The sequence below is a fragment of the Phalacrocorax aristotelis genome, chromosome 10 (assembly GCF_949628215.1).
Source record: "Phalacrocorax aristotelis chromosome 10, bGulAri2.1, whole genome shotgun sequence".
Taxonomy (NCBI): Eukaryota; Metazoa; Chordata; class Aves; order Suliformes; family Phalacrocoracidae; genus Phalacrocorax; species Phalacrocorax aristotelis.
Genome location: NC_134285.1, coordinates 6,995,352 through 7,012,113, shown reverse-complemented (window position 1 = coordinate 7,012,113; position 16,762 = coordinate 6,995,352). Strand labels below are relative to the sequence as shown.

Genomic DNA, 16,762 nt, shown 5'->3' with positions numbered 1-16,762 from the left:
TCTGTGCCCATCTCCCCGGGACGCAGCCCTCGTGCCCTGTGAAGCCCTCTGCTCTCCCCAGCTCCCCTTCCCAGACCCCCAGGCTGTGCTCTGCTAGTAAGTGGGAGGAGGGAGTGTTACTGGCTGGAGAGGAGGAGGTGTTTTTCTTAGAGATCAAAGAATATAACAGAAATAAGTCAACCTCTCAGAAACTCTCATCACATCATGATTCAAAAATAAAACAATTAGACTGGACACCTCTCATGTCAGCAATTTGACCTTCTGAGTTTTTCCATGTGCTTTTTCCCTCACCCACAAATGAAAAGTGGGTGAACAATAAGTTTGTTAATTCTCAAATTGCATTTTGAAGTTGTGAATTCACTGAGGTTGGCCATTTCCTGCAAGAATTTCTGATTAAAAAGGACAAAAAGCATTTTACAGGGAAATTCCTGATCACCTTCCTTTTGCTGCAGTTCTGAGTGGCTGCAACCTCACAGTCTCCCACCTCCTTCCTTCCCTCTGCGCTCTCATCCCCTCTTTTGCAAACAACCACAGCTCAGAAGACACCGCCTGCCCCCGGCCACCCCTCATCCCACCACCACCATGCAGCTGAACCTCCTCTCCCCCCTGCCCTGTCTACCACCAGGTTTTACTGCGTGTGCTTGCAAAGCAAAGGGGAGGGTGCCGCTTCACGTACGGCTTCACGCTCCCCTCCACACAGCGCCTCCTTAGAGACCATATGCATTAATGTCTTAGCAAATGACACCAGGAGCCCTCAAGCCAATGCTTTATTTCTTTGCTCTGGTTGCCTGGTAGACTCGCCCCCAGTGCTATGGGCTTGTCTGATGTGTAATAAAACCTGTGCCCTTTTAGGTTGCCATTAGCACTGGTTTGTTCTCCGGGTGCTGCTCAGCCCTGTAATTCAGCGGTGTGTGCAGAGGGAGAGAGGAGCTTGCTTCTGAAGGTTGTAAAAAACAGACATGGCAGAGCCGGTGTCACTCTGACACTCGTCGCTCCCCGCTAGCTAGCTGAAATGGGGTAAGAGGCAGCAGAGGATGAGGTCTGTCAGTTAAAATAATTGGGTTTTAACTGCACCGCTGCTCACCGCTTTGTCTGATCAGGCCCAAAATAAACTGCATTACATCACTGCGGGTCAGACTGAACTAATAAGGGTATCTTTCTCGCACTGAGAAAGAACGTATTTATGTCCCGTGCATTTTCTCTAGTGCTTTGCAGTCAGAGCTCCTTCCAACTGTGCAAGTGCAGAGGAAAATTAATTCAGACTGCTGCCCAAATTATGCAAAAGCCACATGGAATGGAAAGTGCATATTAACAGATTTTACTATTTTAGGGTATTCTTTCATGTCTCAATTTATTTTGCCATCGTATTTGCAGGCAAATACAAAATAACATATAAGCCAAGTAATCTTCAGGGTGCTGACAGAAGATAATACAAGCAAATAGACACCTTCAGACAAACACTATCCTTTGTAACTACCTGGGTAAACTGAGAGCTCACCCGAATAATGACAGTAAGGCCTAGTCCACAGCGCTGTAAATATAGGAATACACGCCAACAGAGGCTAAAGCCCTGATCATCTTTGACTTTGCTAATATGCCTGGTCTTGCCGATATCTTCTTGCTTTCCCAGTTTTCCAATGGAAGCGCTCAGGCCATCTAAGGTTGCAGTAACACCACATTATCTTACTCTGCAGTCCGACAGGCCACCCTACCCAGCTATATAACTACCAATCAAATAATCAAAGATTCCTCCAACTTCCATGCTGAAGGATAGAGTTTGAATCTTCAGCTGGTGTAAATGTGAATTCCTCCACTGTTTTTATGGGACCTATGACTATTTCCATCAGCTGAGGAGCTTCAACTTCCTACGACTAAAGAATGAAAGTGGCGTTGCTTGTTGGCATTTATTATCCTTCTCCCTTGCAAATGATGCGTTCCCATCCTGAATGCCTTTGGGAATCGAATATCTCAATGTGAAGGATATGAAACAACATGTGCTGTGAGCGAGGGAAACCACCATTCCCTAGTCCTACTGCAAGGGAATTGTACGGGCGTGCAGAGCTGGTAGCAGCACTTTTTATCAGCTGCACCCTACTATGAATCTTCTCCTGTTCCTGACTGCTCTTCCACCATCTGATAAATTAACAGCAGTAGGATTTACTGTCCTATTTATAGGAAACACAACAAGGCAGCATTCACAGCAAAGCTGCAGAAAGCTGCATTTGATCATCGAATCATTAAGGTTGGAAAAGACCTCTAGGATCATCAAGGCCAACTGTCAACCCAGCACCCCCAGGCCTCCTAAACCGTGCCCTGAAGTGCCACATCTACACATGTTTTGAACACCTCCAGGGACAGTGACTCCCCCACTTCCCTGGGCAGCCTGCTCCAATGCCTGACCACTCTTCCAGTGAAGACATTTTTCCTAATATCCAATCTAAACCTCCCCTGACGCAGCTTGAGGCCATAATGATGACGCTGTTTGTGCCCAGTTTAACCTGTGCCTCACTGGAAAGCATATAAATCATTGCGGAATTATCTCAAGCAGTGCTTTTAAGGAAAGGGTGCCAACTACTTTTGCAAAGCCTGGCATCTCTGTCTGTTTCTGGAAATACCCATCAGCCCCCTCCTACTGCACCAGCCACATCCATCCCGTGGATAGGTGCTCTCATGGTCCTATCGGTGAAGTTAAGCCATTTTTCCTGACAAGCGTTAAGAGATTAAGTTCCTAGTGTCAAGAGCTCTCCTACTTCATTTGCTAATGTTCAAGCAAAGACCCAAAGATGTGTTATCCCTGCCCACAACTCCTCCCAGGCTGGGCTTCAGCCCGTCCCAGGGCATTAATTCCTACTGACATCCCAGCAGTAACAAGATGGGTCCATCAGTAACCAAAGCCAAGTTCACAGGAGCAAACGACTCCCTTTTGCTCTTTCTTGGCCACATGCATGTCCTGTTCCCTCGTCTGTGGCCTGAGATGTGTTAGAGCAGCTGCACCTTGACTACTTTATAATACTATAGTGCTCCAGCCCTGCAAACACTGGTCCCTTTTGCTTCCTCCATGTCTCCCTTGGTTAAAATAAATCCATTTGATTAAGAAGAATCAAAAGCACCCAAAGGAATTAACTTTCAGCAGGACTTTTGGGAAGCATTAACGTTACTGTTGCCTATCAACAGCAGGGGAAAATGTGCAAGCTTTTTAAAATTGATCAAAATCTTTTTAAAAATTATCAAACCTTTCAATTGCCTTGAGAACCAGATCCAGACTTTGACAGCAATTACAACCATCCTCTGTTTCTAGGAGAATTCAGCACCCATGCCCCATTAAACTCAATTAAAAGAGATAATTAGCTGGAGACTGACAGTAATTTAGCCAGTTCATTTATCAGAAGGAATAAAGCCAACATGAAACATGTTAATGTGAGGCTCTTAAAACTGGTATTATTCTGTGGTGTTGTGCAACAAACGTATCTTTAGCAGAAGGGACGCAGACCGCGGTGTTAATCAGGATTGCTGGGGTGTAAATAACGTTTTGCTTCATAAAGTCTGGCTAGGGTGAACAAATTATTTAGCGCTCATACTACAGCTGAATTAAGAGCTCAAATGTATAAACGGGTGTATCTAAGAATCGATAGCAGATCACCGAAGCATTTAATCACTGTTTTACTAATCTCCCTGCATTATCTGAACTCAAACTGACTCCTCACACTAAGATCAATGGCACTAATATACTCATTAACGATGGCTCTTTTGGAGGAATGAAATCAGAGTTTGAAAAACCAAATGGGAGCAGAGGAGCTGAAAGCTGTGAATAGTGCACGGGCTGGTGCCCTGAGGCTTCCTGGGGGAGCAAGAAACTCTCTAAAAATTCCCTTACAGGAATTTCCACTGCAATCTTCTACCGAGGGTAACACCTGGGACTACGCGTACAACAGCACATCCCCGAGGGAACACCTGATCGTCTGATGCAGGGACTGAACCAGGACCTATGGATCTACAGCCACAGCTCCTCTCCAGGGTGAGGCTCGAGAGCTGGCTTCCATGCTCAGTGCTGCCCACATCAGGGATTTCTGCACACACAGAGTATCTTTGTTTCCCAGTTCTGGTTCTGCTACCTTGCACCGCTCTGTATCTCACAAGGCAGATGCTTCCCATCGGTTCAGGGGCTATGAAAGACCTTTTGGGGCAGCTGTTGCCTTTGCACCTCACACTACCTCGTATATGTACTCTTCATCAGCAGCTGAAGAGTTTGCTGCATCCTCCTGCAAGGCTCCCCTGCATGACTATCTCAACTCTGACCTGCACATCTGACACTCCTGTCCCAGGACTCATTTCTCCTATGTCTGTCAGTTCGACAACAGCTTCTGCTCGGCATCTACTGGCTCCAGACAGTCTCTCCCCAAAGGATTTTCTGAAAGACACTGAATTCTGACCAGGGTTTCATCAGGCTGCCTTGAAAAGGATGTTGCTCAAAACTATTTAAAAATAACATTTTGTTATTTTTTATGCAATTATTGAACAAATATCAGAATGCAAAATTGCCCCTGGGATTGGAAAATGGAATTAAATCTTCCATCAAACATGAGAAAATGGATACCAACGTCTCTATTAGCAACAAAATGTTTCATGCTTAGAAACTGGTAATCTAACACCCCTCCAGGGAATTCAGAATGGTGAGAAAAAATGGTCTAAGACAGCATTAGAAAGAAAAAGAGATACACATACATTCAAGTGAGACACAAACTGGATGTGGAGCAGGCAGGAGGGCGTCTTTGTGTCGGTCCTGCCTCGGTGCGTTCACAGCCAGTTCAGGAGGTCATTAGAGGAAAGCAATGGCCCAGATCCTCTGCGGTTCCCAGCCGCGCTGAGCCCAGCATCATCAGGCGCAGGAGATCCACCCCACACCGGGTGCGTCCTCCAAGCCACTGGTGTGACCACTAAGCTGTATCAACCCCTGCAAGCAGCGAGGAGGGCAGAGCCGAGACGTGCGGTGCGGCTGAGCTTCTTCTGCAAGCACCAAGCTCCAGCCTGCCTTGGAGAGCCCACGGACGGCACGGTTCAGACCAGCTTTGATGGCACTGGTTACACCAGCTGGGCAAACTGGTGGTACAGCTCCGCGTACGACACAATGACAAAACAACCCCATTTCACCCGAGCGATACAAGAACTGTCCCAACACACAGAGGAACATCTCTGTAGGGACAGGGTTTAGTGAACACACCGTCCTTCCTCCCACACACTGAAGCACCTACTTCGCTTTGACCAGGTACGTGCTCCTCTTGTAGTCGAAAGGACTAACCATGTGCTTAAAATTATGCATTTCCCTGAAGGACCTAGTTGAATCCGAGCTTTTACAGCTAGAAGTTGCATGGTATCAACTGGAAACATTTCTCCTGGTGAACATTATACACATGTTGGCAGCTATATTCCAAAATTATCTAAGAAATCAAACTATTTACTGTTAATAGAACATGTCCAACTCCAGCAGACCGCTTTGAAAGTCTAAAATAAAAACATTCACAATGTACTATATGTGAATATGGATACCCCCCACACACTCATGTATACAAAACAGCTGAGCAGAAATGCTCTAAACAAACTGAGAATGTATGAGATAAGATTTTAATTGTGGTTTTAATAACAGCAAACTGCTAGAGCTACCTGCTTATTATTAGTCTTGAAAAGCAGCACGAAAATAATATTTTAACCTTTCATCTGTAACATGGTCTTTGGTAATAAAATTATCCCAGAGTCATCCAAGCACATAGCTGGTGTCAACTACTTAATATGCAGAATAAATTAAATGCCACTTACACATAGCAAAGAAATACCCAGGTAATTTAATGCACTTTCAGGCCAGTGCTTATGCTGGCACAGCCACACAATGAACACAGTCGAGCCCCACGTCTCCTCTTCAAATCCTGCCCTTCTATAAGAAAATAATCCGATCCACTGCTCTGCTAAACCACCCCTTTGCAAGGCCACCATCTCTCTGCCCATCGTGCTGGGAGTGCTGAAACGAGCTGTCACCTGTGTTGTGTCTCTGCAATTGCAAAACACTGTGCATCTATTATACTACAGGGAGACCAGGTCCCACTGACGACACGAAGTGTTGTGGAAAGACAGTAACAGAGATTTGGGAAGCGTGGGGGCCCTGGCACACATACCTACCGTTAACCAAGCCATGCTAATAATCCTACTTCATCTTTCTAAAACAAAAATCACCTTGATAAGACAAACAGCCTTACCTCCATTTCAGTCGAGTTTCATGCCTTCTGCTACCAGAAACAAACTCACTGGTACTTTATCTGACTTGCTGTTGGTGAACAGCCCATGGAAGTCAACAGAAAGATATCAAGATATATGTATCTTGATAACTGATTTATTTCCATGAGATATTAAAATTCCCAATATTCCCAATGAAATGCAGGGAATGCCAGGAGGGATCTTTCCTAAAAGATCACACTTTCTCCTCCCATTCAGTGACACAGGAGCAATAATCAACATAAAGAACACAGAAACAACAAAAAAAAAAAAAAGGTGCTGAATATCAAAAAACTTATCTACCAAAAATATCTTTCACTACCTGCAGAATAAGGCTCCTGCTTCTCGCTGTGAATGAACTCTTTCCGTTCGTATTTGGCTCTGATCCACTGTTCCCGCAGCAGTCTGAAGGAAAAAAAAAAAAACCAAACAGAGAGAAGGAAACATTGGCTCAGATACACTAAGGAAGAATCCAGAATCATTAATTCTTCAATCAAAATACAAGTGTCATTTAAAAGTCTTCCAAAAATTGCAATGTACAGTCTGGAGTCAAGGGTTTCTTCAGTTTACTGTTGGACAACAATAAATCGTTCCCTTGTACATCCAATTTTATTGGAAACTTATTAGATAAAATTTACAGATTTAGCAGAATAGCCCATTCCCACCCATCCAATCAGCCTCTGTACAAAATCCTCTCGGTATATGAATGATTTTAAACCTAATTTCCTCAGACCAGATTCTTCAGTAAATGGGATCAGCAAATGAAAAAAACCAACAAACTGCATACAGAAGAAAAACCTTTGCCCTGAAGCTATCAATATGGAAGCAGAAGCTGGGTATGCCTTGTGCGACACATCTACATGATGGCCTTTCAGCAGTCGAAGCTGCAGAGATGTCTCCTTGTCACGCATGGACAGCTGTTCAAAAAAAGTTGTGTTGTGTCAGGTTAAAATTATACTCGTAACCGCGAGGGGAAGCCCAGCCCAAGGATGGGTGACACTTGTGACTCGGTGAACGTGGAGCTTGCTGCTGGCCGTCACACACCTCCCAGACTAGGAACAACAGGAATTCAAGTGGAGGTGACCTCTTCAAAGTGAGAGGGACATAGGGCAGTCGTATCCCAGGCCCTAGCCAACCTCCTGGAAGGAACTGGGATGTGAAAAGTGAAAAAGCCTCAAAAAGACCAGGAGAACGCGGCTGGGTAAGGGTGCGAGGGCCGAGCCCTGCGGAACGCAGGAGCCAAACACCAGCAGAGCTCTTCCAAACTCATAGCCTGTACTGCTAAGTCTAAGGAAGAAATCCGTGATGCATGCCAGGAAACATGCCTATTACAAAGTCCCTTACTTTTCACGTTGAAAACTATACCAATGATTTATACACCAAGTCCTTAACTTCCAAAAAGGAGAAAATACCCCAAAGATTATAAATACTTCTTTGCTATTTTATTTTAGCATGAGTGCTGGAACTAGTGAACTAGTTTAGATCTTGAATATATTAGGAATTGCTTCAAACCATTTTAACTGCGCTTAGTTCTTAATTGCCCTAGAACCTCAAATAGCCCAAGCAGGCAGAAATCACACGCAGAAGTAGACACACGTGTCACCCCAGCTTCACAGCAGACATTTTGAAGTGGCCTGCGCGGGTGACAGTAAAAGATCCCCCAGCATTGGGTGTGCTCTGTAAAACCCATCACACTTGAACACATCGACTTCTCTGCCAGTGAAAAATGTCGATATGCTTCACCTTTCCCTTTTTGCTGACTATGCAAATTTAATGCTATCTTTTCAGCAGACACGTTCCAGAAATGCTCAAAAAAGTGTACTAACATTGCTTATGAACATTCATCTGCAGGTACAGCAAACACATTCATCAAATCTGCAAGACACAATTCAATGAGAGCTGTGGCTGTAATCGGTTTCCTGGCAGTAAAGGAAGAAATAATCACATGTATTTTGTCCCACCCATCATTTCATCTCCTAGGCTGGGGGACCAGCCTTCTCCCACAAGGCTCAGGGAGCGCCACAGCTTCCCTGCACCCAAAACTCAACTGTGAGCTTCTGGTGTAACAGAAATAATGCACCACGTCTGCCTCTCCCCCTTCTGTTCCTGTTTTCATGACTGATCTTTAGTTGTTACACACACATCTGCAAGTTTGACTGTGAACTCTGAAGATGAGCACCCATCTCCCTTCTGCTGTCACCCTGTGCTACGCTCTGGTTTGGGTACAACCCATCTTCAGTTCATCTCGGGAAGCTCAGATGTGTTTTGTAGAAGTATGCAAGGGGGCTCTTCTGGGTTGAGCAGGATGCCCTTTCTGGATCTGGTATCCACAACATGGTAACCTGCAAACATAGAAGACTGATGACCCAAAAGGTAGCACTTAATTGTCTGTTCTATACTTCTGCTGCTCATCAACAAAGCTACCCATATTTAATCATAAAATGAATGCAAACACTTAAAATCTGTTACCCTTCCTTCAGTTTTTCCAGCCCGGCTGCTGCAGACAGCTTGTTATCCTTGTAGCCAGACCTGGACCTTTTCAACAAGACGATTAAGGATTTAACTAGAAGGAAGCAAATTCACAGCACCCTTGGCTCCAGCTGACTTCAGCGGATTCAACAGGAGCTGCAGCTGTTCCGAGCCTCTGAAAGTCAGCCTTCCAGTACAAATGTTTAAATACAGTATAAATTAAGGTTCACGTGCAGCAGTGGGAAAACACTCTGGCTGTATAATGCAGATAGTACAACAGATACACTCTGCTGGTCTCACGCCTTAGGGAACACTGCTCTGCAGTGACTTATTTCCTGTGACACTGTCAACAGTGGTGGTTCAATATCTCCACAGCTTTCGTGCAAGACAGCGCAAACTGGGCAGCTGTGAGGCACCTCGCCCAAAGGGGTATCCTGAGAAGCTGCAAAATGCTCTTGATAACCTCTCCGGCATTTGAGCCGGAACACCAGTGGCTCCGATGGCAACTCCCACAGCAGACAGGACTCCAGCTGTGCCACCTTCCAAGCTCACAGCAAGCACTTTCTGACAGCTCACATGTTCTTCCCCTTTCCTCATCATCACAAACTCAGGCTCTTTCAGCAAGAATTTCCCAAAAACCAAGATACACAAAGAGCAGCCCATGGTTAGAACAACTCAGTGCAAAGCCAGTAGCTGCAGCTTCTGCTCCAGTGGTTATTTATAGAAAGCCGAACAACTCCAGCAAAAGAAACTGAAACAAAAACCCAGCGAGGACAGCGAGGAGTCCAGCATCTCCCTTCAGTGAAACAGGGAAGCTGGGCAGGGACTTGACCATGCTCGCTGTCATGGACTGGAGGCAATCCTGTCATAAAAAGCTGCTTTTGAGTCTGGTGTTAAACCCCAGTTTCACTGGCACAGCTTGGATGAATATAACAGGAGGAGGAATTTGTCCTGGTATCTATGGGATCTGAGAGCAGTTGGAGGCCAGGGACCATCCAGAGGTCCCTCAAGCCATACAGTCTTCTCCACTGTTTCAGTGGACTTCAGATGTGATCTCCATTTCATTTTAAGTATGCCTTCAGGGGCCTTTTAAACATCTGTTGCTGTGTTTTGGTTGAAATGTATTTTTCCTGAGGTGAACATGTGTGTAAATAACCCAGGGTGGACATTGCATGCTGTATACAGGACCCTCCATCCAAACCCCTCTTTTGATATCAACAGGAGTTCTGTGAACAGAAAGGACAGTAGCAACAGCCTCATGGTATTTTATTGCATTTCTGGTGATGGGATAATACAGCCAATACTCCGTTCATGTTTGTTAGAAAAATATAAGTGCATCATTCCTAAACTGTGGAGATGCACAGTTTTTGGGATCAACTCCAAAAGCTTTAACAGCCCACCTAAAGTCTGGCAGGCTGCTGGTTACGGGGAATGTGTCATTCTCTGGCAATTAGAACAGAAAGGCCTTTGTAATTATCAAGATAAAAACCTGGGAGCAAAGAAAAAAAACCAAAACCACCCCACCAAAAAACAAAACCCTAAGGAAAAAAACACATTTTCAACACAATAAGGGAAAATTTGTCCCCCAAATGGAACAGAACTGGGCTGCAACGGGGAGGCAGCAAGTCCAGAGGCTGACAAAGCACCGCCAACACCAACAGCTCCAAATCTCATTTTAGGTACTTGTTTGGTTGCCTGGCCACCCACATGAAAACAAGTACTCTCTGTCAAAGGGCCAGCAAGCAAGGTTTCAGAAGAAGCCAGTGGAGAAATTTTATCTTGGTCCCACATATTCAAAGGCTTTCGCTCACAGCAAAAAACACCACGGGAAAAGCTGTTCAAGCAGTTTAATATCAAACTGTGCCTGCGTGGCTTCACTGCACTCTATGGAGGAGTGCTGGACAGCCAAATTTATAGTCTCCAATTTATTGTTACCCAAGACCCTCAGTTGGGCTGCCTTTCCTAGGACTCACTACAGTGCACACACCACAGACTGCTAAGATGGCTGCTACAGCTTTTTGGAGACCTATGACAGACAAGAAGTCCCAGCCAGAGGTGAAAGTGGCCCAAAAGACTTCAAACACCATCCACTACCACCCTCTGATCGCATTTTTGTAAGCCACCATCAATTCCAACAAAGACAAAAGAAATTAATGTCATCCATCAACGCCATTCCAAAACACAAATTTGTAGCTTCTGGAATTTGTCAGAGGTTTTTCCAGCAAAAAACAATCTGCTTTGCACAGACAGCTCTGTGGACACAGCTATGCCAAGTTTCTGTCAAACGACTGTTTTAATGAAATTTTAAGTCCGAGTCCAAATTTTCACTCAGACTGCAAGGAAAACCACTGCAGCGCAGACTAAAAGCCCGTCTAGCTTCACACCCTGCCTCCACATCTCTTCCTATGTGGCACGTCCTCGCTGCGAGGACTTCTTTTAAATGGCTTTGTGGAGGCATGAGACTGATGGGGGGCTTCTTATAGGTGCTCTGTGCATCTCCTCAGCTTGCAGAGCTCCAGGAGTGATGAGCCATCTTCCCCCCTCCCAAGACCAGTGGCCAACAGCAAACTTTTGGAGAAGAGCAAAAAGACAGGGGTCTTGGCTATCAAGACATAAAAATCTTGCATTATGGATTTGAAGAACTTAAAGCCGAATTTGAGTACGCAAAATCATAACATAGTTAAAATGCTAACTGGTTCCTTTTTTGTTTGGTTGTTTTACATGCACAGTCCAGTTTACCACAACATTATTTTTCAGAATGGCTAAACACAGATTAAAAACATGTAGGAAACAGCCTGTGTTGGTACTATCTTAAGCTTGTAGCAATTTCCTTTGGAAATTAAGGCAATTGAAGCGAATTAACAGGCTTATGTGCTAACAACAAAGAGAAAATGAATGACAAGCAGAAAAGACCCCACAGTCAGTTGGGACTGAAAGAGCGGGTGGATCTCAGGCACTTGGCTAACAGCAGAGTGATGCTCGGGCAGAGGCTTCCTGAGGCTGAATGCCCAGTTTGAGCCACCAAAGGAGGCTCCACCACTTGGGAACTGATGGGAAGCCACTCTGAGAAGCCACACTGTAGCACCTCAAGCTTTACACCCAAGACATCAGGCACTTTTGAAAGCCACGGATGTAAAATCTGAAGACCCTTAATAAGTAGGAGCCAGAGCAAAACACTCAACTTTAGGCCTCTGGACATTAAGCATTAAGGAAGTTTATCTATAAAGTACCAGCAAAAGGAGGTGACAGAAGAAGAGGAGACCAGGTGAGAAGTTTGCATCCTTGACCATCATTATGCCCCACGCATGGGAGGGGAGGGGAGCACACTGACCTTCAGACACCAGACTGAGATGGTCAGCTTGGTAGCTCCTCTACCAAATAAGTCAAACTTTAAACAATAAACTAGGGGCAGGAAAACACCCCCCACCCCCACGCCCCCCAAAAAAAACACCAAAGGCCCCCACAAAAAACCAGGGATTTACTAGTCAATTTTCTCTCCACATATTTTAATCATACCATAACAGAGTGAGCCACTTCTGCTAACAACTGTTCTTCTTCAGATGACTATATAGATGACTCCTCAAGATGTGAGCCTCACTGGGATACATCCTCCCTCTGACTGGTATCTCATCCCCTTCCAGATAAGACAACCACCCAGTACAACTCATGCCAGTTCATTCTGCCCCATTTTTCTAACCAAGGTACTCAAACGTTCTGCCAGTCAGTATATTTAAGTGTTCTGCATAAGAAGCAGATGTAGCTCCCACTTATCCAAGCATGGAGAGAGGAGCAGAGCAATGCACTGCAGCTCATACACTGTTCCGCAGAATGATGCTCTGTGTTCCCGAGTCAAGCAAAAAGGCATCGGAAAAATGACGTTAAGTATTGGGCAGGAACATGGATGTACTTCCAGTACTGCAAAAGCCCAGTAAGAGCTTATCTCCATCTTCTCCATCAGTTTTCAGCCAAGCATATGGCTGAACAAAGCCTCTTTCCTTTGCTTTTACTCAAAAGCAATGCTACCCCTGTTGCTCACTGGTGACTCAAAACTCAGCCATGTGCTTGCAGTGTATCTGACCCAGAAAAGGCTGTTCTACAGCTCTCAGTCTGCTGCCATGGCGTACAAAGCTGGGCCGTGATCACTCATGACCATCCAAAGAGGGTTTTTGTGGTTTAAGTTCCTCACCCAAGGCTCTTTGGACCAACGCTCTGGTGGCATAGAAACATCCCAGAGTCTGGGATTCATTTCAGCCTCAGGGACTCCCCAGTGGCACAGAAGTTGGCTGCTCTGCTCACTGCTCCCGATGCATGGGCCGAGTTGCTGGCAAACAGAAGATGAGAGGAGAAGACAGAAGGGGATTTTTTTTTTTTTGGCTGGGTGGTTTCTTTTCCTATGCGCAGCTGGTAAATCTTCCCTGGGCAATTCCAGAGCACCCCTCCAACTTCTCTAACCTTTGCCAAGAGTCTGACAGAGCCAGGAAGCCACAGTGGGGTTGAAGAAGCCAAACGCAGCAGGCAAACACCACGTATTTCTCAGGGAGTCAAACACAACATGATAGGCAAGAAGGAATAAGAACAAGCTGGCGCTGCAGCACTTTTCTCTTGCTCTGAACTTTGCAATTCTTCAAGCAACCAAAATAGAGAGATTCCAGAAGTAGCATTATAAAATTAAGAAGCTTCAAATGAACAAACAGCCTGTCCTTATTACAGCTCGTATGTTAGCATCCCGCTGCGCCAAGCCTGAGGGCAGGTCCCACAAAGCCTGCCCAGCCGCTGCAGCCGGCCAGTACGGGCTGTTGTAATTGGAAGCATCAAAACCTTTTGATGCTGCAGAACGTGGGTCGGCACACAACGGCACAGTGCCAGTGCTGGATGGAGGTGCCATCCGTTGCAATTGCTACCCAGGGCTGCGAGCTGAGAACAACTCACGCTATTGCAGTGACTGGACTGCAGCGAGGCGGGGAGAAAGCTAAATATATACCACTTTAAAAAGCAGCACTCCCCTGCTCTTGTTTAGCATGTATCTGTTGAAAGGCACAGAGAGCCTCTAACTAGAGAAAGAAAAATACACCCTGGCACACCATCCTTGAAACATTCCCAACATGCAACATACCCACAGCTGCTTATACTGCAGCAGTGTCAGAAGGAGATCTGTTACTGCAAGAGGCCGCATCTAACCCAATGCACCCTGCTGCTATTGCAGACACCAGCAGCGCCGGTCTGGGAAACACCTACAGAAGCAGAGCTCCAGGATCAGTTCAGAAATCAGGGCACCCAGGCTGAAAATTGTCCTAATGCAAAGCAAGCACAAGTTGGGAGCACAGAAAGGCCAGAAATTGGTCTTCCAGCTGCTTGCAGGAAGATTAGCCTTGCCTCATCCTCCCAACCAATCAATAATGAAAAAGAAACAACATATAAAAACCACACCTTAACCCTCCTGCTCCTGTCTCTCACAGGTTATAAGCCCAGCAATGTGCCTCTCCACTGGGCATCAGGAAGGGCTGCAGATAGAGCGGACGCCCCAGCGCCGCCGGCCAAGTGCCAGCACAGTCCCTCCGTGCTCGCAGACAGCTTTGATGGGGCTGCGGTTGGAACTCGGCCACCGCTCAGCAAAGCTCCCCGGAGTGCAACTGCACCACAGGATGGAGGAAGAAAAATATCGTAGCAGCAAAGCCTGAGCCGCATTATCAAAGGAAGCCAAACCAACCAAGCACAGAACCAGCCACTGACATTTCTGCCAGCCCGACAGCAGAAGGAATGAAAATGCTTGTGGTCTCTAAGCTGCCTGAGCCGCAGGGCGAGCTTTCGCCATCTCGCAGGCTGACCCATGCAAGGAGAGTTGGGTGCGATTTGCACCAAGCGGCAGAAGGACCTGCCCCACTTCCAGGCAGGCTCCCCACGCACAAGCTCTGCACCCCCTCGGACTGGGATGGGGCATGGAGAAGAATCAGGACTCTGCTCCTTAACAACCTGAATATCAAATGGACCCTTGCCCCATAAGGACAGAACAGCAGCTAAGGCTGGAGTAAAACATCTAATTGAATTTAACTGAGCCTTAAGAGTAAACAAAATTAAAATCCCCTAGAATTGTATTTCCCCTACGAACGATAACTAGGTGAAAAATCTTGGTTCTCCACCCTTAACATCACATGTACACGCAAGTCTCCAAACAGCACAGCCGACTGCTGGGATTTTGGAGCTCAGCAATACAAATGTGGTACTGGATCCGCTCAGTACCATGACAATACCTTTCGCCAAGGATGGTATCCACCTCCCAACTGCTGACAGACTCTGCTGTCTGGGGAGCGTGGGGAGCTTGGGGCGCCCTTCTCCCTTGTATCAAAGAGACACTAAGGAGAAGGCAAAGGACATAAGCACGAATAATGCTCTGCCAAAATACTTTGTTTCAGCCCAACTCTGTGGAGAAGCAAGGGAGAAATTATCAGTGATTTTCCTTTTGTAGATGCACCATTTAGGAAGTACAATCTATTTAGACAGCAAGATGAAGGAAACACAGGGTTGAGAAGGATGCTAGAGCCATCTGCAAGGGGCCCCATAGACCCCACTGAGGTGCTGAGACATGCATCATAAAACTCTGGCCACCAAACCCTGCAATAAGAGGATACATGTCCTTGGGCTGCCAGCTCAGCTGGTCAGGGGAGAAAGAAGCAAGATTTTGTGCATGGAGGTGGATGGGTCAGTGTCACACCAAAGCCTGCAGGAAAGTAAGGAGCCTCACCTGTGACAGGTGAAGAGCAATGCTGTTGTCTGGGTATGGACAGGCAGGAGCAGGCAGATTTTGTCCTTGAGTGTCACAAGTCCCCTCCACCTCCTCCAGGTTTGAGACATCGTTTTTCCATTAGTCCTTACTAAATCACAGCCCTGACTTTTCAGATCCTCATTTACACATGCACTTCCAAGTCCCCAGGAAACCCCACATGAAGCATCTTCCCCACCCTCCCTAAGCCAGGACCCAGCGGTGATGCTTGAAGGCCTGTTCGAGGTAGGAGAACCTGAAAGGTCCTAAACCCCCAACACAGTTAAACTATGGAGGTTTTTCCCTCTCTCTGCCTTGGGAGACACAGGTTTTAAAACAAACAAAAAGTCACTTTGCTGAAGCTGTTTCTCTGAAATGAAGGAAAAAAAAAAACCACCAACAAACCAAACACAACGGCACTGTCACGTCCAGCTGAATTTTCACCATCTCCTGCCCTGGACCTGCAGGACCACTCCAACTAGGAGCACCTTCCTGGCAGCTTCTCCTTGGGCTCCTTCCCACGAAGGCAGAGGTGAACCAACAACAGGAAAGGTAAGAGGCTGAGGCTTTTTTTCCTTGAGAAAAATAATCCTAGCAAGATAATCACACCGCACACAGAGCATCCCCCTCCACAATACCCAGTGGCTTTGCCAATTCTCAGATAATTTCTGTACTTGTAAGAACCGTGGAAGCCACTGCCAGAAGCTGTTTTAGACCAAAACCAAGATCTGGGAACACTGCATGAATGGACGGGGTTTTTTATTGTCAGGCCAGGCAGTGCTGCTCACACCTGGCCTTCCCAGATTTAGCATTCAAGCATCATCAAGTAGTCGGTAAGGGATTCATCTGGAAGATACTTCAGAGGTCTTTTGTCTTTACTAGGAAAGGCTTTTTGCATGATGCAGGAAGACAATAAATCTCCCTAACAGCTATTACAAGAAGACTGAAAGTATAAAGTCACCTAGAGGATAAGCCTAGGTATTCATGAACCCTTTGGCCCACCTTCAGTATTATTTCAGATTTGGGGAACAGAGCAGAGCCTTCCTACTCAAAGGCTAGCATCTCACACAGGGAGTCCTAGGAACCCTTGTGTACTTCTGTTTTGGGCACCTCTTACAATGCTTGAATACATCACTCGGCTGCTCAGAGCACACTGCTTTCACACAACTTGCACGCCACCGAACCACACCTCCCTCTTCAACTAGTGACACCCAGTTAAAGCAGCAATATCGGGAGGGATCTTGGGGACCAGTACTCAGCCCCTTGCTAATACTA

General features: G+C 46.2%; 1 protein-coding gene across 4 annotated transcripts in view; it reads right to left on the bottom strand.

The window, feature by feature from the left end:
* ADAP1 (ArfGAP with dual PH domains 1) overlaps positions 1-16,762 on the bottom strand; it is a 62,334-nt gene that overhangs the window by 32,109 nt on the left and 13,463 nt on the right. For 3 of the 4 annotated variants that reach the window (XM_075104991.1, XM_075104990.1, XM_075104992.1), the window contains exon 4: positions 6,584-6,666. The exons of the other annotated variant lie outside the window; for it this stretch is intronic. In XM_075104991.1, coding sequence (XP_074961092.1) covers positions 6,584-6,666 — 83 coding nt within the window. The remainder of the gene's footprint in view (positions 1-6,583; positions 6,667-16,762) is intronic. 4 annotated transcript variants of the gene reach the window in all.